At 48.1% G+C, this 26170-nt stretch overlaps 3 protein-coding genes across 6 annotated transcripts in view; 2 read left to right on the top strand and 1 right to left on the bottom strand.

Annotated features, from left to right (window-relative positions):
- The first annotated feature begins 67 nt into the window (after positions 1-67).
- Positions 68-26166, top strand: LOC104144024 (uncharacterized). 4 transcript variants are annotated; one of them, XR_011141823.1, is made up of 5 exons: positions 808-6730; positions 6877-7061; positions 12162-12250; positions 15224-15509; positions 25187-25348. XR_011141823.1 is itself a non-coding variant. In XM_068948116.1 (5 exons), the coding sequence occupies exons 1-5, from the start codon at positions 6702-6704 to the stop codon at positions 25226-25228; spliced, it is 450 nt and encodes a 149-aa protein (XP_068804217.1). In that variant the 5' UTR covers positions 6648-6701; the 3' UTR covers positions 25229-26166. The 4 variants fall into 4 exon arrangements, 3 of the variants coding, with proteins under 3 accessions (XP_068804219.1, XP_068804218.1, XP_068804217.1); XM_068948116.1 differs by lacking the exon at positions 15224-15509 and adding an exon at positions 22168-22272 and having other exon boundaries at positions 6648-6730; positions 25187-26166; XM_068948118.1 differs by lacking the exons at positions 15224-15509; positions 25187-25348 and adding an exon at positions 13827-14775 and having other exon boundaries at positions 68-6730.
- FZD5 (frizzled class receptor 5) lies at positions 8131-11313 on the top strand. The gene has a single exon (XM_068947656.1). The coding sequence runs from the start codon at positions 8131-8133 to the stop codon at positions 9898-9900; it is 1770 nt and encodes a 589-aa protein (XP_068803757.1). The 3' UTR covers positions 9901-11313.
- Positions 14589-26170, bottom strand: part of CCNYL1 (cyclin Y like 1) — a 36815-nt gene continuing 25233 nt past the window's right edge. The window contains exons 8-10 of the mRNA XM_068948105.1: positions 23757-23923; positions 19185-19347; positions 14589-16384 (exon numbers count right to left, since the gene is read on the bottom strand). Of these exons, the coding sequence (XP_068804206.1) occupies positions 16268-16384; positions 19185-19347; positions 23757-23923 (447 nt within the window). The 3' untranslated portion in view covers positions 14589-16267. The remainder of the gene's footprint in view (positions 16385-19184; positions 19348-23756; positions 23924-26170) is intronic.

The raw sequence follows: 26170 nt of genomic DNA, 5'->3' as shown, positions 1-26170 counted from the left end.
TTGACCTCGCTCAGTGATTGGAAAAGACCCATGTCCCCCCCCCCCCCAGCCCCCTCTTCCTCCGCAGCCGCACAATTGTCACCGCCAATTAGTGCATTGTTAGGGCACACAATGGCGCTGTGGCCACTGGAATGGGCTGCTTTTGTGCGTCTCCAGTCGGCCGTAGGGGCAGTCAAGATTCATTTAGGGCCTTACACAACACGGACAGAAAATACTATCAGAAAAGCATAAGGGGGAAAGAAAAAGAGAGCGAGAGGTAGAAAAAGGAGGGGTGGGGGGAAATCTGCTATTCAGGGGTTAGCCCAGGCGCATGAAAGGCCCAAGAAGCAGTGCCACATTGAAGACGCCCCTTGCAACACAAAAAGCAACTAGGGCTTAATAGTAATTAGTGGGCGAACTGCAAAGAGCACGATGGCTCTCCAGCAGATTGTTCCTGCTCTTACTGCCACCGCTTCCCCTTCCCCCTTCCCACCGGATCTGGCTGGGAGAGGGGAGGGGAAAAGCCAGGGGATGGGAATTGGCAGCCCTCCTTTACCCACCACGCTCTGTAGAGGCCCCATCCAGCTCTTCTTTGTGGCAGGTAAATTGGATTTAATTCTCTAAAGCTTGTAGCCAATTACAGGAGGTATTTTGCAGACAGAATAGGACATATGGGTATGATTTTGGATTCACCATTGTGCCTGTTTCAAGGACCTTTAAAGCAGACCTATCCCTTTTTGCAAATGGCATGATGCGCCTTGTGGCTGGGCTGTTTGTCCACGGCCTGCTCTTCTTTCCCCCCGCCGAACCACAGAGAGCACCACTGTCATTTTGGTCTTCTGCTTCCTGTATTTCCCTCTTTATTCATAAAATCATCCGGTTTATAGGTCTTTACAACCTGTTTAGGCAAAGGCCTGACAGCTTCTCTGTCAGCTTAGTAGCTACGAGGAATCTGCTCAGGTTGAAAACCAAACGTCACCCTGCCCCCTCTATCAAAGTCTGCACAGTGTGAACCTCAGCAATCTCCTTTCCCCTGCAGTCACTCCTTTCCCCTAATTTTGGTGTCCCTTCCCAGCTACTCTAAGGGCTTCAGCAGTACTTACAGAATTTGTACATTTTGGCCCAACCTGGCTGTGTCTTTCAGGAGTATTCCAAGTTAAAAGATCCAGGTATAACCTGGGCAGGTGTAACCTCATAAAGACATGCTTGGGTATTGAAGAGAAATTCAGAGCATCTTAGCCCAAATGGAAAGTAAATAGAGACCCAAAATAATGAATGATTCCTTTTATTTTATCTTGTGATTGAAAGTAAAGAAAATCTATGGGAGAAAGCTGTGGTGGGGCTTAGTGGTTAGTTTATTAGCTATTCTCAGCTGGTGGATGTGGCTTTCAGTTTTCCTTGGATCCAGGAATATTAGACCAGGTTCGAATTTCAAGCACAACAGCGTGAGACCTCACAGAGCTCACGCTGAGTTCTTGTGGAGTCAACTCAGTACAAATTAGACCAGATGCCATCCCACCAAATTCAGTAGTCTCTGCTGGAAACATTCCCAAACCATAGTGCATAGAAGTGATGATACACACATATGTGCGTGTGCAGTTCTGGAGCACAGTCTCTTTTCAGGAAGAGAGCAGAAACAACTCCCAGTTCCCTCTCTCAGCTACACTTTTCTCTCCCTAAGATACCTGAACAAGTTTGGGAAATGCAGTTACGGCTCTAGTACCAGTCTTCTTTCCGTGGCCTGGAAACCACAGCCATTCTGTGTGTCTATACAAAATCAGATTGATTGATTGTATCAGGATAATGAAAACTGGATTCACAACCAATACTTTTGGCCCACCCCAAATCCCAACATGGGTTTCACACAAAGCTGAGTGTAGCACGGCAGCATCGGGAACTCAGTGGGAGTTGTTGGCAATGCTCCCGCGCTGCCAATGTCATCGGGAGCCCTCGCAGTGTCTGCACTACATAGAGATAGTGACTTGGCTTTAGGCACTGTCTAGCAACACGGAGCGTGTCTGTCTCACACCAGCCACAACACTTCCACGCTGTGCTAATTAGCAATGTAAGTGGCGGGCTCTCCACTGAAAGGATTAAACTGTCTTCTCACCTTGCCCTGCCCCTTCTCCCTCAACGACAGATGTTTAGTACCATCAGGATGTAGGCAGGGATTCCTGGCAGCTAAGGTGAGGGGGCAGCAGGGCTACTCTCCGGGCTGTACATCTACCAGGAACAAAATTGAGTCTCAGGACAGTCAGCCTAGCCTGACCACAGGGACACGCACCCCTGCAGCCCTACAGCCCGTGGTCACCAGGCTCATGCGCCGAAGTGAAACAGAGACAGAGACAGCAATGCAGGAGCCAGAATAGTCTTTTCTCAGCTAAGGACTGGGGATGTCAGGCTTGATTTCCTAGCTCTGTGTGGCCACATGGGCAACTCGTATCATTTCTCTGTCTGCAAAAACAGGGAGAACTTTTTTTTTTCTTTTCTTTTTCCCATGTTTTGTTCCATGGCTGTTGAGCCCGAGAGCTGTTGCGTGGCAGGTACATACAAGGAAGGGCAGATAACGCAGTTGCGTGGTGGAAGCTTGCGTGGCACCGCCTTAGCGTACACCCAGCTGAGGCCCATCTGCCTGACGGTGCAGTGGCTGCCTCTGCGAGGTACGGAAAAGGGCTCCTCGCTCCCCTGTCCCGAACAGCAGAATGGTTGAATTCATTAACATAGGGAAATGCACGCAAACAGAGAGTGAATTCTGGGGCAGCCAGACAGGCTTCTCTGAGCAAAAAGCTGAACCAAGCCACTCAGCTGGTTTTATGCCATAAGGAATAGGCGCTGGTCTGTGTGAGCCCAAATCTGTCACTGTAGAAGTTGTCCTACCTTTTTTTGTTAGCTTGTTGCTTACGTAAAACCAATTTGACTGCATCAGTTTGGTAAAAAGAGCCTTTAATAGGATTCACAACCTGGTCAGCAGAGATTTTTGGCAACCCTGCTGCACCATTTGTGGAAAGATGGAAATATTTCAGAGCTCTTTTTTGCCTCACCAGGTCATATCCCAAGCAGGGTGACATCACTGCATGTTTGACGGTATTGCACATTGCAGTTGAGTATAGGATTGAGAGCATGGGTGCCTTCTTTTGCCCCACAAATCTCTTCATGTGCTCCAATCTTGTTAGTTCTACACATTGAACAAAAGCATGAATTTGAAGGTTGCTAGCAACATCCTTTCCAAAATCGCTTTGACCTGTGTATTACATTATCCCATGAATGACTTGTAGAAGGAAGTAATCAAAACATGTTATAGTTCCAGCTAGTGCTAATTGCCTTTCCATCTCAGTTTCTGTCTCTTTCTACGTGTGACCAATAAATGTTGATTATGCAGGGATTTAAATCTGTATTTCAACATAATTTGGTTCATTTGATGTGAATGACATGTCTGTCTAAGTCTTAGCTCCAAATATACCTCCAACCCTGTGTCAAGCACTTCAAGGATGTCAAAAGGACATACCGGGAATCTGAAGTGCCTGGTCTTAGCAAGAATGCCTGAAAGGTCAGAGAGAGGACGTTGTTTGGGGAGGTCTCCGGCCTTGATATTTACCGACTGATTCGTGAAAACCTGGAAGCGCAGCACGTGTGTAGTGCATGTAAATTTTTTTCCTTCAAGAACAATACAGAGGAGTAAGTATAAAAGATACAATTTTCAAGCAATGTTGATTTTTGGTTGCCTGTAATCTTGGGAGGCCGATATGGGATGCTAAAAAGGAGTCCGATTTCCAGGGGACTTGCACATAACCGTTTCTGAAAACAAAGATCCCTTAAGGTTGCCTCAAGTGGATCCAGAGTCAGTCACTGCATTTGGAAAAACTTGATCACAGCCTCTTGAGAGGTCAGTGGAGAAATGTAGTCAAAAAGTGGTTGGTGTGTTCAAAATCTATTATTTTGGTTATATGAATCTTTAAATTTTCAGGAAAGGATAGACTGAACTTGGATTAGTCCGAACACAGACTGAAGTCACTCTTAGCGGTGACAGTTGTTATCATACCGGTTTCATAGATTCATAGATTTTTGAGGCCAGAAGGGACCACACGTGACTGCAGATGTTCAAAATGATAGCGATTTCTTTGTGAGGTGCCAGGTCAGCACAGACAGGCTATTTCTTGGACACGTGCCTGTTTTGACTGCCTGACTTTCTTGGCGATCAAGGCAGGTCTAATGGACAGGCGCTCATCAGGCTGCTTGCTGGCTGCAAGCTGCCTGGTTTCCCGACCAGCTCCAGGAACCCCAGGCTTTCGCTCTCCCTAGCTCTAGGATCCCCTCTGGTCCTCCCGGGGCAGAACGGCTTCCAGGCCTTTTCCGTTACATGGCAGGAAGCCTCCTAGCTTTTCCTGATGCTACAGGTTTTCTCAGAAACACGGGCAACTTGCCCTATTTGGCACAAAGGTGTGTTTTGCTTTGTTTTTTAATGTTGGAATTTTCCATAAAGCAGAAATTCCGAGTTTCAGCCAGCTCCAATTGCTTGAGCATTGCTTGAGTTGCTTGAGTATTTTCTCCAGGGGATTTTTCACGTTGACTGTTAGAAATTTGCGTCCTAACTCTAAAGTATTTGGCGTTGCATTTTCAGCCAGAGGTTCCTATAGTCTGCCTCTCTCTGCTAGGTTAGAAAACTGCTTAGTACTTTCTCCCTTGGAAGTACTTACATACTGCGTACTTACAGATTTTATTTAAATTTGGGTGCAAAGCAAACAAATAGAAACAAGTTTGCAAACATTTTGGTTTGAGGCATGGTAACGAAAGCGTTGTGCCAGAGCTGAGCTGCTTTGAGCAGTCTTACCCTGATAGTATCTCATGGCAATGGAGAAGGCAAAAAAAGAAAATATTTACTTAAAGATGGCATTGATCAAAAGAGCGTTGGCAATAATTAGCCTATATTATTGTTATTTCATAGAGGAGTTTGATTGCTCCTGCCCATGAGTGGGGGTTTGGTTTCGCTCTGCTCTCGTAGTCAGACTGGCCGTTGTGTAAGTCAGTGTGGATCTTGGCCAAACAGCGCGGCTGTGCTCATCCGAGCCTGCTGGCGAGCCGGGCGTAGGTTAACTTGGCAAACGCATGCCAGCATTCGGGAGCCAACCTTTGTATTTTTGCATGCTGGCTCGCAGGAGGTCGCAGGGAAAGGGCTGAAGGGCCACCTCGCACCGAAGCTGTGGGCTGGTTGTGCCGTGGTGAAAACCATTGCTTCATCGCTGTTAAGGTCCTTTTGGCTGGACGTTTGGCTCAGACAGGCCAAAACGCCGTGGCCCGTGGGAAGTGCACTGCGCTCTGGGCTGGGAAATAGCCTGTGCTGTTCAGACCACCAGAGGGGCCAGCACTGGGCCTGTGGTCAAGAAAAATCTCTCAGATTTCATGCTTCAGGGTTGCTCATTTGGCAGCTTTCCTGAGAGCTCAAATTCACGGATAGCCGTAAGCATACAAACGTATGTTCAGGCCAATCACCCTGCTTGGAAATGCCAGTGGAGCAAAGTATTTAACTCTGAAAAATATGTGGAGTAACTTCTTTGCAATATATAGAGCAGCAACCATTTCAGAAACCCTCTATCTATATGTACTTAAACAGTCATTACTGCCTTCTAGGTAAATAACACATGTTTTTTAAATGGTCTCTATACACAATAGACGCTAACACAATAAATCCTAATTGCTCTGAAGGACCCATTAGGCTCTATCAGGTCAATAAATGGTGGAGGTTTTTTGAAAGTCACTCACCATGTTGTTACATAAGCTACAATTTGAAAGTCCATAAATAAGTATTTGCCCAATGAAGAGTGAGGGCTTTGCCAGGGCCACACTAATTTATCATGTCAACTGCACTATGGGGACTGTTTTCTTTTCAAGGGCTGATGTTAAAAAAAAAAAAGAAGGAAAGAAAGAAAGAAAGAAAGAAAGAAAGAAAGAAAACAGGCACATGATGTTTCAAAAGCGACGCATCTAAAGTTTCAGGCTGCAATATACCCACCGCGAAAATCAAATGTAAAGTTCACTACCTCCTTTCTCCTTATGTTGGCCTTGTGCGAATCAGAGCGAGGAGGTTTCAAGAGCAGCGCGTAGCTGTCGCTGCCGCCGGGGCCGTGCAGGGGGAAGGGGCGTCCCTCGGCCTCGCCACCTCCTCGCGCACCTTCGGAGCGGCCCTGACGCTCCCCGCGTGCGCTGCAGGACACCGACCCCCCTTCCCTGGGCTGGCGGGAAGGGGTCCCAGGCCTGGTGCGAGGCCGATGATAGGCGCTACCGACGTTACATGCAGATATATATACAAATAATGTTAAGTAATAACTGACAAGTCCAGCAAGATGAGTTTCCAATGCAGAGTTTCTTCCTGATTTTACTTTAGTATTATTTATCTGTACTTTCAGTAGCGTTTTGCAAACTGCTGCGCTCATATCAGTTGCTAAAGTTTGCGTCACTGTTAGAAATTATATTTTGCATTAATTTATTCAGACTGTGTAGGTCCGCGTAGCTTTTAGCTTTGAACATGGCTACAATTTGGTATGGTTTTGTTTTCCCACAGTATTTTAAGGTGTGTAATTATATGGGTATATATATGTAAAAAACAAAGCGTATGTTGATGCAGTTCAGGATTTTCAAGGGGATTTGAACTAGGCGTCCATGGTGAGAAGTGACCTAAATCACCATCGCCAGCCAGCGGCTTTTAAATCATTTGGACACGCAGGAAGATGTTCACCCCAGCGCCTGTTGAATTTAGGTTGGATTTGAGCAGCCTTTTGAAGTGTTTCAAAAGTCACAGTACCTTTCGCAAAGGCCGTTTATCCAGGTGAAGACTGCAGGCTGCTTAGAGAAAGAACGAAAGGCAGAAACATTTACCACCCTGTTACTTTCTCTTCCTGCCAGGGGCCACTCCGTCCCAGCTGAAAAACACACCATGGGAAGGGATGAAGGGATATCTGCGGGAACACGTATCGTCAGCCCGTGCCCGGATCCCCCGGCTGGAGCCGCGAGAGGGACAAGCAGGACTCCCCGGCGGAGCCGTCTGGTACGGTGGAGCTGCACTAACACCTTCTGCACGGGGACTAAAGGTAAAGCAATTTCCTATTAATTTGTGGCATTCATAGACAGTGATCAGTGAGTTCTTAGGGAAGGGAAACGCTTTGTCTTTCGTCTCTCCAGGGCTCGGCGTGGTAGGGTTTCGTTCAGCAGCACCGTTGCGGCTGGTTCTGTACGCACATAAAACACTGTGCTCTCCTACAGCACCACAGAGATAAATAACAAGCGTATCAGCTGGCTGTACTTGCACTTAGACCGTCTTTAATCCTGTTCTGGTTGCTCTGCTACGTATTCACAACAGCAAAAAGGAAACAGAAGCGCAGAGCAAGCCAACAGATGTCTACCTGGCTCTTAATTGGATTTTATGTGTCCCCCGTGTAGCAAATGCAGCATTATTTACAGCCAGGCTCTAAGAATTAGATACGTCTGGAGGACTGGTGAATCCTGGACCAGGCGGCAGCAGTGGATAGATTAGCTGAAGCGGAGAGCTGCCTCGTTTTCCCCTTCTTCTCTTCCCCCTGCCCACCTACATGCCTGTTCCCCACTGCGTGTCAAATCAAACCAAGGGTTTGTTTTTTTTTAAAAAAGAGAAATACCAGCAAAAATGAGAATTTCTGCTCTTGCGGAGCTTCATCAGCATTTCCTAATTGCACAGCAATGACGACAACAAAGAGGCCGCCCTCCGCTCTCGGCTGTAGTTCGGATAAGCAGCGGAAAGCGGCGATGGAGCTGCGCGCGACTGCTTTCCGCTGGGCTCCTCGCCCCGCGCCGTCCCCGCCGGGGGGAGCTGGAGGTCGGGGCTCCGGCGAGAGGGACGCGCGGCTTCCTCGCCCCCTTGGCTGCAGCTCCGCACCGGCAGCGCGCGGCGGGGCGGGGCCGGAGGAGCCGGGAGCTCCCGGCCGGCCGGGGGCGGGGCCGGGGGCGGGGCCGGAGGGCCGGGGGCGGGGCCGGGGGCCGGGGGCGGCGCTGGGCCGCCCGCCCGCCCCAGAGCGCAGGTGGCGGCGGCGGGGCCGGTGGCGGCGGCGGCGGCGGCGGGGCCGGCGGCAGGTGTGCGGGGTGCGGGCGGCATGCGGCGGCGGCGGCCGTAGGGCGGGCGCGGCCATGGGCAGCCCCGGCGGCGGCGGCGGCGGCGGCGGCGGCGCGGGGCTGCCGGTGCCGGCGCTGCTGCTGGGTCTGGGGCTGCCGCTGCTGCTGGGGCTGCCGGCGGCCGGGCGCGCCGGCTCCAAGGCGCCGGCCTGCCAGGAGATCACGGTGCCCATGTGCAAGGGCATCGGCTACAACCTGACCTACATGCCCAACCAGTTCAACCACGACACGCAGGACGAGGCCGGGCTGGAGGTGCACCAGTTCTGGCCGCTGGTGGAGATCCAGTGCTCGCCGGACCTGCGCTTCTTCCTCTGCAGCATGTACACCCCCATCTGCCTGCCCGACTACGCCAAGCCGCTGCCGCCCTGCCGCTCCGTCTGCGAGCGGGCCAAGGCCGGCTGCTCGCCCATCATGCAGCAGTACGGCTTCGCCTGGCCCGAGCGCATGAGCTGCGACCGCCTGCCCGTGCTGGGCGACTCGGAGGTGCTGTGCATGGGCTACAACCGCACCGAGGCCACCACCTCGCCACCTCTCGCCGGGAAGCCCACGCGCCCCGCCAAGGACACGGGTAAAAACCTGACGCCGCTGAGCGGGCAGCGCCCGTCGGGGCCGGACTGCGGCCGGACGTGCAAGTGCAAGGCGCCCCTGGTGCCCATCTCCAAGGAGTCCCACCCGCTCTACAACCGCATCCGCACGGGGCAGGTGCCCAACTGTGCCATCCCCTGCTACCAGCCCTACTTCACGCAGGACGAGAAGACCTTTGCCACCTTCTGGATCGGCCTCTGGTCCATCCTCTGCTTCCTCTCCACCTCCACCACCGTGGCCACCTTCCTCATCGACATGGAGCGCTTCAAGTACCCCGAGCGCCCCATCATCTTCCTCTCCGCCTGCTACCTCTTCGTCTCTGTGGGCTACATCGTGCGGCTGGTGGCAGGGCACGCCAGCGTGGCCTGCAACCCCGAGCACCACCACGTCCACTATGAGACCACAGGCCCCGCGCTCTGCACTGTGGTCTTCCTCCTCCTCTACTTCTTTGGCATGGCCAGCTCCATCTGGTGGGTCATCCTGTCCCTCACCTGGTTCCTGGCTGCCGGCATGAAGTGGGGCAACGAGGCCATCGCCGGCTACGCGCAGTACTTCCACCTGGCCGCCTGGCTCATCCCCAGCGCCAAGTCCATCGCTGTGCTGGCCCTCAGCTCTGTGGACGGCGACCCAGTGGCCGGGGTTTGCTACGTGGGCAACCAGAGCCTGGAGAACCTGCGGGGCTTCGTGCTGGCGCCGCTGGTGGTTTATCTCTTCACCGGCAGCCTCTTCCTGCTGGCCGGCTTCGTCTCACTGTTTCGCATCCGCAGCGTGATCAAGCAGGGCGGCACCAAGACGGACAAGCTGGAGAAGCTGATGATCCGCATCGGCATCTTCACCGTGCTCTACACCGTGCCGGCCACCATCGTCATCGCCTGCTACATCTACGAGCAGCACAACCGGGAGGCCTGGGAGCGGGCGCAGAACTGCTCCTGCCCGGGGGACCCCCACCGCCCCAAGCCCGACTACGCCATCTTCATGCTCAAGTACTTCATGTGCCTTGTGGTGGGCATCACCTCCGGCGTCTGGATCTGGTCCGGCAAGACCCTGGAGTCCTGGAGGCGCTTCACGGCCCGCTGCTGCCGGGCCAGGAAGCCCGCGGGCGCCTCCGTGTGCGGCGAGGCCAGCCCCGCGCTGGTGGGCAGGACGGCGCTGCCCAGCCTGGCCCCCTACCACAAGCAGGTCCCGTTGTCCCACGTGTGACGGGAGGGAGCCGCTGTCAGCCCCGCCGCCGGGAGGGGAGGGTTGGAGAGGCCCCGCGCCGGGGAGGAGGGGGGTGGCCGCGGGGCCCGGTGTCCGGAGCCGGTGACGGGAGCGGAGCGGGCAGAGTGCCGGCGCCTGTTAGCCAAGCTGCGTGCGGGGAGTTACGCGAGCCCGGGCGCCGCGCGGGGATCAGCCCCCGCCGGAGGTCCCCGGGGCTGCGGGAGAGGGGGCTGGGCTGTGCCGGCCCAGCTCCTCGCCGGCGTCGCCCCCGAGCTGAGCGCAAGCGGACGTGGCGGCTGTCTGCCCGGGCGGCGCGGCGTTCGGGGCCGGTGCGCGGCACCGGCGCGAGGCTGAGCGGGGCGCAGCCGGCGTGGCGCTGCGTTTCTGAGCTGGGCAGCGCGTGTGCGTTTGCGGGGGGCTTTCCGAAGCAGGCTGCCGTCTCGGCTGGAAGTCAGCGAGGTTTGTCAGCCGGCCGGCTTCAGCAGCTCTTGGTGCTTTTTTCGAAGACGTGCCTCCGTGAGAGGCAGCGCTCGGTTCGAGAGCCAGCAGTTAACTCGGGGAAACGCAGCCGAGCGCTCGTGCTCCCTCTGCTCCAGCTCCGCCAGCCTGTTTTTTGCTTCCCCGGGGTTTGGCAGCAGCCGAGCACTGGCAGAGTCGGTGCATAACGTTAAGGCATGGTGACCGTTAAGGCATGGTGACCGCTGGGTTGCGGGAAGCAGGACGCGGAGGGGCCCGGGCTAAGTTCGCTGAGCGGCAGCTGAGGAGGGGGCTCGGGTGCTGACGGCTCGTGCGCTGCGCCTGCCCTCAGCCTTCCCGGAAAGCACCTGAGTTTCCCTCCCTCCCCCGCCACGGTGCTCGCGTACGTAACCTCCCAGCGAGCACGCTTAAGTCCCTTTTGCCCCGTTTCGAGAGCGGCACCGTGACCCGGCCGCTTGAGCGGCAGCGCGCGGCGGCCAGCTCTGCTGCCGGCAGGGCTGCAAGGAGCCGGGCTCGCTCCCGGCGCCCTCGGCCGCCTCGGTTTTATAACCAAAGCCCGGGGCGCGAGGGGCTGCTGAGCAAGGTGCTGCCCAGCCGCTGCGCGAGCGTCTCGGCGGCGCGCCGGCCAGACCCGCCGGCGCGTAGGGATGTAGGGCCCTGCAATAACTTCACAGCCGCATGTGTCCGCGCTCTTGCGACAGGGCTCGCCGCACCGGCAGCGCTGCGGTGCTGCAGCCCCGGCCGACTTGCACCATGTTCTGTTACAAACTGTACATAGCTGTATTCTAGCCTGTTGTGTAGCTACTGGAGCTGTAGTGACCTTTGAGACGGGTTTGGGACGGTGTGTGCTCATCAGTGAGGCAGTGCAGGCGCAGATACGCGGTGGGTAGTCTCATGTTGTAATCCAGGGCATTAAATAACGCCAAACTGATCCAATCCATGCCTCGCCGGACTCGTCTCTTTCTATAGTGCCTTTTGTAGATACAGCTACACACACATCACGCAATACAATGAACAAAACTGCGTCAAAAGATTTTTTTTTTTTAAAGTGTAACTGACTGTGTAAAGCTTTTATTTTATTTTTTTTAAATCCAAGATTAAATGTTGCCTATTGAAAAATGCAAGACGACGTTCAGCTTGATCTAATGGTAGGTTGATACAATCAACTTGCACTTGAGCCTGGCTTCTCAGCACCAAGTTACAGCCGGTGGGAGAGGAGCCCCGTGCACTGTGGACAAATTACATGTCAGTCATTCCCCTCTTTGGTTCCCAATGCTGTTCAACTTTGTTTAAATAACTGTATTATATTTTGTGAAAAGCTGAAGAAATTTTATTCAAAGAGATGTATAGAGATTAGTTATTTATGAGGAAAAAAAAAAAAGTGTGTGTTGTTTTCTTTGCTCCTGCTTATATGAGATGAAAAAAAAATTGCACTAAAACCTTACACTGGGGGAGAGGGGAGGCATGTGTGGAGGGCTGCGTGGGTCCCTTATCAGCAGGGATCGTGAGGGTCTTGCGTGGTGCTGGGCTCTTGCTACGTGTGCATTAACCCAGCACAGCTCTGCCTCGGCCGGGAGGGCTCAGGCAGCCGGGGCGCCCCAGAGCCCGCAGCGGCACTGGGCTCGGTGGCCCAGGGGGTTGCAGACGAGCGTGGACGTGCTGAGGCTGCTGGCACTACTGGCTGGGGCCTGGGCCCTCCCTGCCGGGCCAGTTCCTTGACAGTTCAAGGTTGCGCCTCCCTGGCAGAAGAGGATTAACTATCAACTTTTATTGGCATTTTGCAGTATCAGGTCCTCGCCCTGCACTGAGCTCAGGCACGGAGGAGTTGCCCTTTGATACTTATCAGGCCGAGCAGATGACAGCTCCGAGTCAGGTAGGATGTTGCCCTCCGATTTAAGCGTCCGTGTTGCCATCTGCTGTGCGCTCGCTCTCTCATTTTGGGGAGAGCACTGGGCAAGGCGTGCAAGGGGTTAAGGCTGGCTCACTGGTGACTAATGGTGCAGGACTCTGCTATCTAGCTAGGTGTGTAGGCACACACCAGGTCCCACCAGATAGGATCGCTTACCTGGAAGCAGCATTCCAGCGCAGCGATAACGCGGTCGGGAGCGGGTGGCCAGGCCTGACTCACGCTTCCTCCGGGCCGGGCACTGCCCCTGCGAGGGTCCAGCGCGAGCGAAGCAGGCAGCGTCAGAGTCCGGCGTGTGCGGGGCAGCCCTTGCAGGGGGGCACTGGCTCAGCACCAGGCCCTTGCTGGCGAGCAGTGGGCACTCGCAGTAAATAGGGGTCGGGCAGCGCTGCTGCCCAATACAGGGCCGTGGGCAAGGGCAGGGCAGGTGCTGTGGGTTGCTGGCTGCGCATCCCCGGCAGGACGCAGTCCCAGGCTGTGCTCCAGACCATGATCGCGCACAAGCATTAGTGCAGCCTGTGCTCCAGTGTGTGCTGTCGCACCCTTTGGTGCAACTGTAGTTTTCCCAGCTTACTTTAAGGCCGGTCAGGCCTAAGCAGTGCCACAGCACTATCGAGCTGTGGGAACTACCAGCCCTGGAAGGGGGCAGCAGCCCTGTCTGTGCCACCCTCCAAACAAGTGGCCTGTGCACACACCTGGCAACCTTGTGCGTGAGCTCTTGCCTCAATTGCTCTTGTGTCCTCTTCCGCTTGCTCAGGTCAGTCTTGACGCCTATACCCTTATCCAGAAGAGATGTTCTTGACATTTATTCCGTTGCTGTAGTGCCTGTCCTCTCAACTGCCAAACTCCCTCTGAAGTAGTGCTCATATTAAAAAAAAAAAAAAAAAAAATTCCCTTAGAAACAAAATACACAGGCCTGTACACAAAGGGGAAGGGCTGCCGATTCCAGCGAGCCTCGCAGCAGCCCAGCAGCACACCAGCAACTTGCTGGCCTGTGCGGATTGCTAACACGTGCTGCTCAGGTTAGGCTTGCTGGTGCCAACGTTGCTCTTGATGGGCTGCAGTGTAGCTATTATATATGCAAAGTGTGTCCTGCCAGTTTGGGAGTACTGCCCTATGACTAAACACAGCCAGAGGTCACCTCAGCAGAGATTAAATACTCTTCAGCTGTTGGGTAAAGTGAAAGGAGTGTGCCATTCACAAGGCCCAGCAATCCTATGGCTGCTGCTCCAGCATGTGAGCAAAATAAAAGAAAGTAACAGTTTAATTCTAGTAGTCTAACTATGAGTCTAATCTTCCTCATGCCTTTTTAAGGGGGGGGGGGGAAATAAATTAAAAAAAAAAAAATGCTGTCACCCTATAAATAGTGAAAGCCCTGAAGGTCTGTCTTCCAGCAGAACCACCTAAATCCAATTCCCTTGGAAACACTTATCACTGTTCTTCCCATCAAAAGGGACCTGTATGTTTTTCTTATTATTTATTTAACCTATGTCATCCATTAGCTTTGTTTTCCTGGTTCTAATTCCCTTTTTTTTTTTTTTAGGAACACCAGAAAGTTAAATGCTCGAGCAGGGCTTCTCCTGACCAAGGGGATTGCCAGGTTGCCTCTCTTAGGAGGTTAACGTTGTAGTAGAGCCCTACAGCTCAAAAATCCTATGTAGCAAATGCTTTAGGTTATGCTCCAGTAAACTTGAAGCCAGTTAAGGTTGACGGCACACTTGTTAGCAGCAGTCTGCAGGAGGCTACATTGCCACCAGAAGCAGCCAACAGCTGTTGTTGCACACCTGCCAGCCGCATAGCAGGCGGCACCTCCTTTGCATTTGGCAAAAAGGTGAATGAGTGATATGAGGTGCTGCTGAGCACCTCGGCACTGCACTTGCGGATGCTGCGTGCCAGGCAGCCGTGGCACGCATCCAGCCCAGCCCCCACTGAGCTGAGGGCACCGGGCAGTGCTAAGACTCATCTAAAATCAGGTCATGAGTCAATCCAGGAGATGGTCACTTGGAACAGCCAATCTGATGGGCCTCAAGGAAGGCTCAAAAGCAGTCAAATCACCTCCAGAAAGACTGGCCCTACTTGCAGGCCAGTTACATGCAAAGAAACTGTCAGCAATTAGTTATATGACAAGCCTGGGTCAAATTCTAAGTCCAAACAGCGTGTGGGACCAGCAAAGCAACTATGTAAGGCACAGACTGCCCACACCCTGCCCGACGCCACGGACCAGGCAGCTCATTTTTCCAAGTGAGCTCTGCTGCTGGCTCCTGAGACGTTCGCAACGGTACAGAGCACAAACTTCACCTTTAACTTTATTTAAAATAGAGTTTATTAGCTTTTCTTTTAATACAAACATGAGAAAGGAAAAACCACCTGAAGATGTAGCATTATTTTCAAAATTGAATTGTGATCAATACCTGAAGCGCCATGTTCCGTGGATTTGAGAGCCAGGGGCTGGCATATTTGCATACCATAAAATACTATATGCATCACTTGAACAGTTGAGTGCAGCCACACTGATTAATACACTCGGGCGCCCTTACTCTCAAAGGCATATGGACTTGATATGCAGTGTAAGTTTCTCGACCTTGGCTGGAAGAGGAAGTGCACAAAAACTGTGCCATTTTTGAGTGAGATCTGCTCCTAGGACAAACTGCCTAGAATCTATTTGGATCCAAGAGGGGAAGATATTACAAAGACTTGTTACAGGAAGAGTCTAGTAATACTTTTCCTGTTTAGCGTTCACTTTCAGAGCCTTAAAGCAAGCGCCATTCCAAAGTCTCAGAAAGAGCAAAACCCAAGCCTCAAGAAGAGTAGTTGCACAAGGTAAAATTCACTTCTTAAAAAAAAAAAAAAAAAGGTGGGGGGGAGGGGGGGGCGTTATGGAAATATTTTTGATAATTCTCAACTGAATTTGAAACAAGATTTCTCAATCTACCCTGTTAGGTAGTCCAGGATTCTCAAGCTCATTACTGTCTCATTATGAATATAAATCCCTCCCAGGAAGCAAAAAAATTCAAGAAGAGCCAGATGGATGCACAATATCAGCTTTAGGAACTCCACTGTATATAGCACAAGAGATCAGGAGAACTCAGAGAAGCAGTGCTGCACACATGCCATTCATCGCTGGATTGCTACACTGTTTAAGATGGTGATGATGTTTCCAGACCTACTTTCTCATTCAATGCTTCAGAAAAATATACAGATTGCATCTCTTCCAGAGCAATAATAAGTAAGTATTAGAAAATGAGAGAAGCACCATAATTCACAAGAAATGCAGCATGGACCCTATATATTTTAACGACACGTAAAACCATTTCTCTGCTCCCAGTCAAAACATTCAAAGTCTTTTGACAATCTCTACTGGAGTAAGTTGTTGGTGCAGAGTTAGGATTCCTTCCTGCTAGGCAGCTTCTTGGTTATGAACAGATCACCAATAATAGCAGCTTTTTAGTAGCCAAACCAGGGAAAAGCTGTCAACACTTGTCTATGCTACAGTTTTCAGCTCCAGAGTGGCTTTATACTTTGTTAAGAGTCCCATGTTTTGTCTTGTTGTTGTTAACACTGCATTGACCAGAAAGACAAACGCAGTGAGATTCTGGCTGACAGGGGAGAGGAGGGAAGAACGTTGTAACTATAGTCACGTTGTTAGTGTTTAAATTCTAAAATTTAAAACTACTCATTATTAAAAACCTCAAGAGTTCACAGCTATAGGCCTACATAGTAAGCAAACATCTGTGGGGGAGAGATCAAGAAAAGTTTGTTTTTGCACCTCTGGATACATTTAAAGGAGGAGAGTTTGATTAGACATAGGTCTCATCTTTTGCACTGAGAATGCTCCTTAAGCTCTGGGCTCCCTTGGCTTAGTTTTATCCCTCCTCTCCTCCTCTTGCTGGAAGACACCATCACCGCTGGCTTGTGTGCATGGAGTGGTGGTATTCCTCCGGTTCATAGGGATGCTGGTTCATGGTGCTGCACCTTTCTCTCTCCTCAGGAGAGGATGGCATTAGAACGGCGGATACCAACTAAATTATCAGCACTGAAAGATCGTCTCATAGCAGCTTTTGACAAGTCTTTGTATTTATCTTCACACAGACGGGAGATAGCCTGGAAATCAGGTTCAGTTACAAAAAGAAAAATTTATACATTAGAAGGGTTTGAACATTTCAGGGAAGTTTTTACAAGTGTAATATCGAACAGGGCAGGCACTCCAGGCCCTGCGCCTTTCAGTGAGGCTACTAGCAGCGTTCTCCCTAGAATGACAGTAGATAGGCATGACTTTGGAGGGAAAATATTGAGAGTTCCCTCCCCCTGTTAGCAAGAATCCTGTACGTCAGAAATGAAGACATTAAAAAGCATAGTGATTTCTGCATCTGAGTAGCTTCATTCTTACACCATTCTCACTATCTAACGGAAAACTTAGATTCCCTTAGGAGTTTACACAAGTTATGTTCAAAACTGCATCTACTAGCTAGGCCTGGTATTTGGGTTTTTAACGGGACAAAAAATGCACATACCATTTGTCTGAGAGAAAGGCTAAAGCTGAAAAGGTTTCTGCATTTTCTGCATCCCCTGCCCCTTGCACTTGGCCACTCAGTGGAAGCGACTCTAGAGACTGAAGGGCCAGGCCTCCATTTTGCCTTACTTTCCTCTCCCCAGCCTGCTGGTATCATCAGGTCCCTGAAGAGGCCTGAGGAGGGAGGGCAGCCCACTGCTCAATGGCACAGCACTAGCCATGATGCCTTAATACAGCTATTGAATGTGGACAACTTAGTATTTAATTGCTTGTGCAGCTATTCTAGTATCAAGCCTCCTTATTTGAATCCTAAGGACACGTGACTGCCCAGAAAATACGGTGCGTCCTCACCTGCAAGGCCTATTTCTCATTGGAGCCTCCAGGTACTATCAATGCAAATAAATAAGGATACCAGTAATAGGAGGCTGAACTACATTTCAGTTCTGAACATTTACTTCCATCAATAATTTACCACCTATCACCAGATGAACTTTCAGAGTCCTGCAATCAGCTACAAGCCTACACCTTCCCTTTAAGGCAGCACCCATTCAGCACAGCCCAGTGTGCTGGAAGTTCAAAAGGTAAAAAGCACTCTGAGCATGAATAAACTCCTAAGTGTATTTTAAAATAATTATTTACATTTATTTCTGCCGACCTTCTGGAGGCATGCATTTGGCTCCAGAGTGGCATTCTTTGAGACACTGGCTGCACGAGCTCCCAGTGCAAGACCAGACAGACTCTCCATCCTGTTTTAATGCTAGCACATCAATCATAGAGCAACCTGTGTTGACATATTTAGCCCCAGTCCCCCATATGGTGTAAATCAGTTTTCAGTCCCTGGAATACCAATTCACTCTTTCACACAGGCTATCAACTGCTCCTGTGCTTCTAAACCCAAAGGCAGGATTAAAAAAAGTTAAGCAAATGGTTCGAATATTTATCACGTTTTAGAATTAAAACCAAAATGCCCTACAAACATGCATTAGTAAGCATGTTATGGCAAATCATATACTGTACTGAAAATTACTTTGGTTTTTAAATACCAGACCCCCAAATACTAGCAAAGAAGAAACAAAACAGGCTCACAATCTGTAAATCATCCACTTTTGCCTGGGCACTGAACAGTTCAGTAAACAATTTCCTGTGGAACATGAACTGCCCTACAACCACATTTACAATTAGTGACAGTGTTAGCTTAAAGTGCAAGTAACAAGGGTGAGACAAAGCAGAAGAGTTGCATTGCTTAACTTTAAATAGAGGAATTCATAGGCATATCATACCTAGCATTCCAGAAGACCAGGAGGGAACATGCTTATTTCCAAAGTTCAACCACTTCTGGGACAAAATAAAAAAAACTGGCACTTGGCAGAATTATTGGGGGTGGACAATAGAACAATATAAGCCAAGAATACCGCAGCACACCCCTCTTTGAAAGGGGCTATGGTATCAGTGTACAGAAGGCCTGCGTTAATGCCTTTGTTGAAAGGTCAACACAACAACATGCACGGTCATCAATTAAACCTGGACAGATGAAAGGTTGCATTGATCCAACAAGAAATTTGCCTGGGAACCCAGGTAATTTAGATATTTTCAAAATGTCTTACACATATCCAGCAACTAGGAGAAGAGACTGATGCTGCAAAAGTTAAGGTTGTTTTAAACAAGCCTTCGCACCAAAGAGCGCGTGGGGACTCACGGATGGGGTAGCTTTTTCCATCTAACAAAAAAAGGCCAGTAATCTGTATTTACACCCCTCTGGCAATTCTGGAGTATTGCTAAGAAGCAACTATTCCAAAGGCTTAACTTAAAGCAACATTTCTTCAGAAAGGTGACGTTCTAACAGTTGTTAGATGGAACACAGTGGTATTTCTGCAGCTGTCCCCAAACAAATGGTTTATTAAACCATGAGTTTAATAAAACCATGAGAGCAGTAAGAGTTCTCTCGCTAAATCTAAAAGCAGCTGTGCCGTGGGATGCAGTGGGAAACCTTCAGCTGGTAGTATTTAGAAAGGTCTGAGTGTGACTGTCTCTAGGTGCTTGGAATACAGACTGCGACCAGGGAAGGACAGACAATCCATTACATATGACACTAATCCTTTCAATCTTAAGTAGCCTAGCTGAATTATGGTTCCCAAAATAACATCCATTTTATTCAGTGATCTGCTAGCCTTCCATAATCTCTTTTCCGCCCTTTCCTCAGAGTATTAGCTTAGTCCATAAGACATGGTTTTAAAAGTGCTAACGCCAGTTATAAAAAGGTTAAATTAGCCTGTAATACACTAATCTAAAAGCTTTTTAGTTTTTCTAACCACCACTTAATATGATTAGCAACAGATGCTCTTACTATACATACACACAGAGTCCCCTGCTCACCCAATCTCAGACCATTACCTCCAGTTTCTGTGCTCTTTCTTTACTAAGAGGCTCCAGCAGAAAGCTCAGGTTATTGTCATCTGCTAGAGAGCGAAGATCGAAGTAGTATTTGGCGTAAACACTGGCAGGAACATTGATATTAAACTGCAGCAGCTCCAGGAAGTGTCTTTCCATCTCGTTCCTAGGAGGAGTAAAGGGACAGAAGACAAAGGAAAAGAAAAGATGGTTTTAGCGGGCTGCAAATACTGCGGAGACCTCAAGTTTATTTTTAAAACGAGTAACTTTGAAAGAGTCACCGAGAAGTCTGCATTACTGGTTTGGAGAGACAGCTCACTGGGTAGCGCACACAACCAGGTGCAGCTTTTGCGCCCTGGCCCTCGGGCTGGGAGCGAGGCGCTGGCGCCGCGGCCGGGCAGCCTCCGCGGCCGAGTTCCATTAGTGCAGCTGTACAATTCACGCGCCGCCGGCCTCCCCGGCTCGCGCGGCCCCACGCTATAGTGATCAGATGAAAGGAGTGATGTATGCTGTTTATTAGCTCTGAAGAACTTGCAGACATTTTCACCGGGCTGATAACAGGAAGGGGGTTTATTGAAGTAGAGGCGGACTAACAAAAGGAGTAGGCAGATCACCACGGCAACAAATGGATCTATGAAGAGCTGCTGCTATTATCTCACAGAAAAAAAGCCTCTTGAAGCAACATGGATTCATCTCCAGTAAATAAATAAATAAGCAGCATTAGGTGGGAGAAGGAATTTTCTCCTCAATAGCATTAGGCAGGATAACAAAGTACAGTGTCAAAGGGCGCTGTCCAGTTTTTACTCACTCGTCTATTTTCGGAGGGCAAAATATTTGGAGGAAAGTGGGAAGAGACCCATGACATGAAAAAGGCTGCTTCAGCCTTTTTCCACTGTACTGTGGTCAAGTACTTCGGAGATGTTCTACAGAAGAGAAACTTCTTTTTTCTTTTCCTTTTTTTTTTTTTTAAAAAAAAACTAACCTAAAAGAAACTTGCGGTACCCAAAACAAGCAATTCAGTCCAACACTAACTCCCGACAACTCATGTTTCTACTGGTAACAGACCTACCGTTACAGAAATTAGTAGCTATATAAGTCAGGCTGTGAATGCACCAGAAGATAAGTTGCACAGGTTCAGTGCCAAGGCTGTTCTTGCTTTTTGGGAGCTTTTAAAATGGATGTTTTTACCTCTCAGAGGGGGGAAACAAATCAAGGAATCATCCAGGTTGCGTCCTGTATTGGCTGGCAGGTCTCAATATGAATAGCTGCTCTGTGCTTGTTTCTAGCATGATGGACTTGAGTACCATTGAACCTAGTGCTAAAATTAATTTCCTGTTCATATGGTCATAAGCCTATAGAAATGTAAATAAGATAATGTTTTGATGATCAGCTGATCAGAGCTTGATTTACTCTGTGAATAAATGCTCTTCACTGCCCCTTTTGTACTGACTATACTAATACATTTTAATTGTGTAAAAACACAATTCTTCATTGGATTAACAAGTCTATTAATAGTGGTTTAAAACCTGGGAAAGCATAATGTCCATGTGTTTCCTGTGCCTTATTTACAAATAGATGTAGCCAAAAGAATGAACCGCATGTGTCCCCTTACAAGCAATCACAGTAAGACTAGCAGCTGCACAGTTAATTTTTCAGTGATTATGGATTCACTATCATCAAAGCAGGCAAGTTTTGACAAAGGATGACTTCCAAATATCAATTTAATTTCCTTTGATTTTTTTCCCCACTAGAAATAAGTAAAAAAAACAAAAAAACTTTCAGTGCAAGACTTTACTGTGCTTGAAGGAGAAAGGCCTTGAAGTGGAAACAAAAAGGTTAAACACTTTGCCTACCTTGAGTAGGAAGAGGCTAAGGCAACTTAACTATTATCTGCCAATCACAACAAGACCTGGATCACATATCCTTTAACCAACTTCAGCACTAGTAGTTTCCGTGCGTGCCAGGCAGCTCACACAGCTAACAGGCAGCTGTGGGGTGCCGCTGCAAAACAAGCACCTTTAAGCGTGGTCAGCGGGGCGAAGGTGCACCTTCGCCACCTTTGGAAAGGACGCCTGGCTATGATCCACGCTTTGTGTACACACACACACACACACACACACACACACACACACACACACACACGCAAACTGGGTGAACTAAAACTGATATAAACCCTTTTGCCAGTTTCTGAGCCGTATAATTCCCAAGCCGGGCTTGGCTTGCAGTGGCTAAACAAGAGTACACATCAAGGTAGTGAAATCATTCTAGATATGTAGAGCCAAAGGGAGAAGCCACAAACAAACCTCTCGCACCAGTCCTTGCAGACAGGCCCTCCCAGGGAGCGATCTCTGGTAGAGCTCGGCCAAGAAAGCTCTTGTTGGGGAGCTGCTGGGTTTAGGGCTTTTTTTTCTATTGGCAGCATCACCAGCCATCGCCAACATTAGAATCCCACTGTACCTGAAATCCTTTGGCAATTGTTTCCTCTCAGTAACGCTTGTATTCAAAATAGCTAAATGCTAATGCTCACCATCAAGTGACTAGTTCAAGAAATATCAGAGCTACCAAAGCCGGCAATTAACTATAGTACCAATTATTAATTGAAAGTAGTATTACAAACTGGGTTTACAGTTTTGCTGAGTATCTTTTTTAAGCAGTTTCCCAAGGTCCCAATTGTGGTGGGGTAACCCAACCCAGCAGCAGTGACCTCCGCCAAGTAGGAGCAGTGCAGGGCCTGGGCTGGGCACTCCTGGGCCATGGTTAGCCATGGTTAGCTACGGTTATTTCAAATGAGTTGGGAATAGAAAAATTCCATTTTCAAATTAGAGGAAAAAATAAGCCTAAATTCAGTCTCTTTCTCCTACCACCACCAATGCTTTGCAAATGTAAGTACTGACAATTTCAGGACACCCAGCATTGGCAATAGAGAATAAACATCCTTCTTGTTACAGATATTTTCAGTGCTATCAATTTGATTTGTCCCAAATAGGGCTACAAGAAGAGACATCAAAAAGAGCAAGATGTATACTCCAGCACTCCTAGCATTGCTGACCCCACTTCAGCCATCTCAGAGTTATTTGCAGCAACGCTTCAAGTATGTTCCTCAGACAGACAAGCACTCTGAGCCAGGTTCAGTGAAGATGTACATTGTATAAAATCACTAATTATGCCTTCTTGAAAGCACGCTAGCAGAGCCCTGCTTTTGGAGACAAAGAACTCCCAGGAAAGGAGCATGTATAAAACAAGATGCTATGTTTGCTGTTGCTGTTCGCAATGTAAAGTATCTTGAATAACAAAAAGTGGTTTCGGTGTAGATAACTCCCCCATTTTTAGAACCCCTCCCATTAAGAAAAACCTAAAAGGAAGGAAAACTGGATAGTCCTCCTACTAAAGAGTCCTAGATAAATATTTACCTACTGGATTTTAAGCATTAGCCTCAGGCTGAATCTGGGGAACACAGCTTAGGGCAGGAAGAGTATCTCACCTAAGTAGTCCATCAGTATTGAGTACAAACCTCCTCCACCTCAGCCTGTTCCTGTCCTAATATTGTCTTTTACTCCAAGGCCTGGATATAAACCAGTTACATCTCAATGGTGTGATAAAACTCAAAAATGCACAAAACACGTCCTAAAGTTTATCAAGGCCAGAAAGCGTGATACTAAGCTAGTCTTCTAGTATCTATAGTGCTGTGATAATGAGGGAAGTACAGAAGCAAGCTGGCTAATAGAATTAAAACAACAATGCTGAAAACTCAAGGCTTGCAGAGATAGAACTTTGTAAGATTTAACAGAAAATCTAATGGGCCAATCCATCCAGAGACTGCAGGGCTTGCAGCTGAGTGCACCACGAAAAAGGAGTAGATTCAAGATTTTTAAAAAACTGAAATCTACATCTGAGGCAACAATATATAAGAGAAACAACCTTGTTCATACAACAAGCAGTAGTAAGATTGCAAACGTTGTTCTTAGCAATGCTGGCAAGTCTAGAGAACTCACTCAAAGAGGAGAAGTTGCAGCAGTGGCTGGATGCAGCCACATGCAACCACAGATACCAACACAAATAACACTTGCCTGCCAAGAGCAGCAGCTAAGAATTCAGACCTTGAAATATTTAGGCCTTAGCTAGATGCAGGAGCAGAAACATGAGTCACAAGTTATAACTTACCTTGCAATTTTGCAAATTCTAAAACAGAAAAAGCAGGGATTTAGTGGACTTTTCAATTTTTTTCAGAAAGACTTTTGTTAAGACTGTAAATTGGACACTTCAGAGTTACACGAATGTGAAAAATATGTCGAAAACAGGTAGCCAGTTCCATGTCTTATCGCTGGGAGAAAAAAGGTAAAGAAAACTAACTCTAAAGTTATTCACCCAAGTCATTAAAAATATTAATTCAAGTTTGCCTCAAAGCAGGATTATCTAGAGTTTTCTAAACTGAAATAAGGGAATGAGGCCTGACACCAGACATGCATCATGCATGTATATCATAGCGCCAGAGGACAGACAATTTTTCGATAATGCATGATGAAGAAAATTGCCATTCTAGACAATATTGCAGATTAACCAAACCTTGCAACTTACATGTCCTCAACAGTAATGTCCTTCAATATTTGGCAATAATCCACATTCCACACAGCCTGATCATCCCAGACTTTAGAAGCCAGCAGAATAGCTCCCAGGACTATCCTCTTCCAGTTACTAGGGCAGATGTCAATCTCTGCATAGGTTAAAAGCCTCTCCAAATAAACCTACAAAAAGAAAAAAAACAAGTTTTAGAGGTGCGTTTAAGACCTGGAGCCGAGTTCTAAGCAGCAAGCACGCTACTCCAATATGACTATTTTCTTCCTTTACCATTTAAGTTTGTCAAAACAAGCCTCAGTGATTACTGCTTACACTTTATAATCCAGACTTTCAAGAGCTCCATGTTTTTAGTACAACATATGAACTGGACCACCTTAAGGTATACCATAAAGATACTGAAGAATCAGTTTTGAGCAATAAACTGTTTCAGTGAAACACCCTGCTGGAGTTCATTCAGTCATTGAGTCACTCAGTCATTGACAAGTTCTCATTAGGGCGTACCTGGGATTATTAATCACTCAGTACCACACTAGCCTTTTATCATGGTTATATTTCAGCACTTCCAGCTAAACAGGACACACTAAAACCTGCACAGTGATCTATGCTCATGGGATGAAGATGCATTAATTTGTATCATTCCACAATGAAAGGCATCACAGTGCTATTCTGTTTCACCCTAAAGGAGCAGACTCGAATTCTTCACCTAGGACAATGTCATCCTTTGCTCTCATCTACTTCAGGGAGTGCTAGACAGTGAAAGGTGCCCAACTTCAGACATATGTCAAGGTCTTTTCCTCATTCCTCCTATGTAGTCTCAAATCAGCCCAAAGATGTTGAAACAGTCCTTTCCTACCTTTTTTTCCCTGAAGTTTTCTACTGTTTCACACCCCTGTAATGGTCCATGTACTAAATAACTGGCACTTTCAAATTTGAATATAGATCAGTTTTAAGGTTGCATTCCCTAGACTAGTTATCTCCAGGGTCCTAATGAAATCTCAGATAACGTAGCGGGTGCAAGAAGCTGTTGCACAGGTCTAAGGGCAGGGTCAATGCTTATTAGTAGGGTCTCCCTACCCTTTCTTCCCATCCTTTGCTTGAAGCCTTCAACTGGACTCGAGGTGTTCCTATAATAACAGAGCCATCTAGTGGTACAATCCACTTTGAAAATTAACTATTTCCATTTGGCTTTGGGAATACTTAAGCTACTTAAGTATCATCTTGTTCTGTCAAAATTGCTTGCTTTTTTTTTTTTGGAAAAGCAAAAACCTCAACATGCTTTTAGCGTTTCAATAGCTCTTTTTTTGTAACTATTTGGCCTTTTAAATTACTTATTTCATTATTAAAAAGAGTCCTTGAAGCCAAGTCTGCTTAGTTGCCACATTGCTTTTGCATCTTTTGCTGACAGCTTTTTTCTCCTTTTCTCCTTTCAGACTGCTTTTCAGACCGAAGCCACGATGAAGACTGAAGCCTAGCGTGCAACAAAGTGCACGGTTTAATAGAATTTCTATTGCAGAGATTATATAGGTTGTTCTTTTATTTTTATTTACATACATGCATATGTGTGTGTTTGTATAAATAAAATAATCAGTATCATATTCATTTTTTAAAATCCATCTCACTTTTTGAAATCAAACGGTAAATTTTAATGACAGAGAGGCAGTGGAGTCTCCTTCCCTGGAGATATTCAAAACCCGTCTGGATGTGATCCTGAGCAATATGCTCTAGGTGACCCTGCTTGAGCAGGGAGGTTGGACTAGATGATCTCCAGAGGCCCCTTCCAACCTAAACGATTCTGTGATTCTGTGATTATTTTCTCTTACTATTTTTTTAAAGTTCCAAGTACCCCCATGTGACCTGAAAGAAAAACGTCCAAGTTTTAGACTGTTTGGTGAAAACAAGGTTTGAAAGAAAGGTGGCGGTGGTTGAAGAGCATGATAATGAGAAAGTTCATCTGCTGGATTTCCTACAGTGTTGATCCTGGATGCCTTAGGGGGTCTGTTGCTTGCACTGTTCTGGTTAATATGATCTCGAGCTTCTCCCACTTCTCTCTGCGCAACAGAAAAAAGATGTTCGTGTTGCTGATCCTAGTATACCCCACTGCTTATGGTGGCCCACTGTTCTGCCTTCCTCAGTCTTCTTCAGTGCGTTATATATTATGAAACCAACAAATGTGTGACTGGACAAGTGATTAGGCCTTACATAGCCAAATACAGAAAAGGTAAGTTCCTTTTAGGGTAACCAGTTCTGTGACTATTTAGAAATCTTTTCTAATGAACTCATTTGTACAATTTCTTCACTATTAACAAAGTTTCATCAGATAATGTAATTATTTAAATGTTGGTTCAGCAGTTCACACACTGAGGGGAAAAATACCACCTTCCAAAAGCTTAAGTTCCAGTAATCAGGCATCTCTT

This window comes from Struthio camelus, chromosome 6, assembly GCF_040807025.1.
Source record: "Struthio camelus isolate bStrCam1 chromosome 6, bStrCam1.hap1, whole genome shotgun sequence".
Lineage (NCBI taxonomy): Eukaryota > Metazoa > Chordata > Aves > Struthioniformes > Struthionidae > Struthio > Struthio camelus.
The sequence above is the reverse complement of the archived record's forward strand: the minus strand, read 5'-3'. Positions and strand labels throughout refer to the sequence as shown.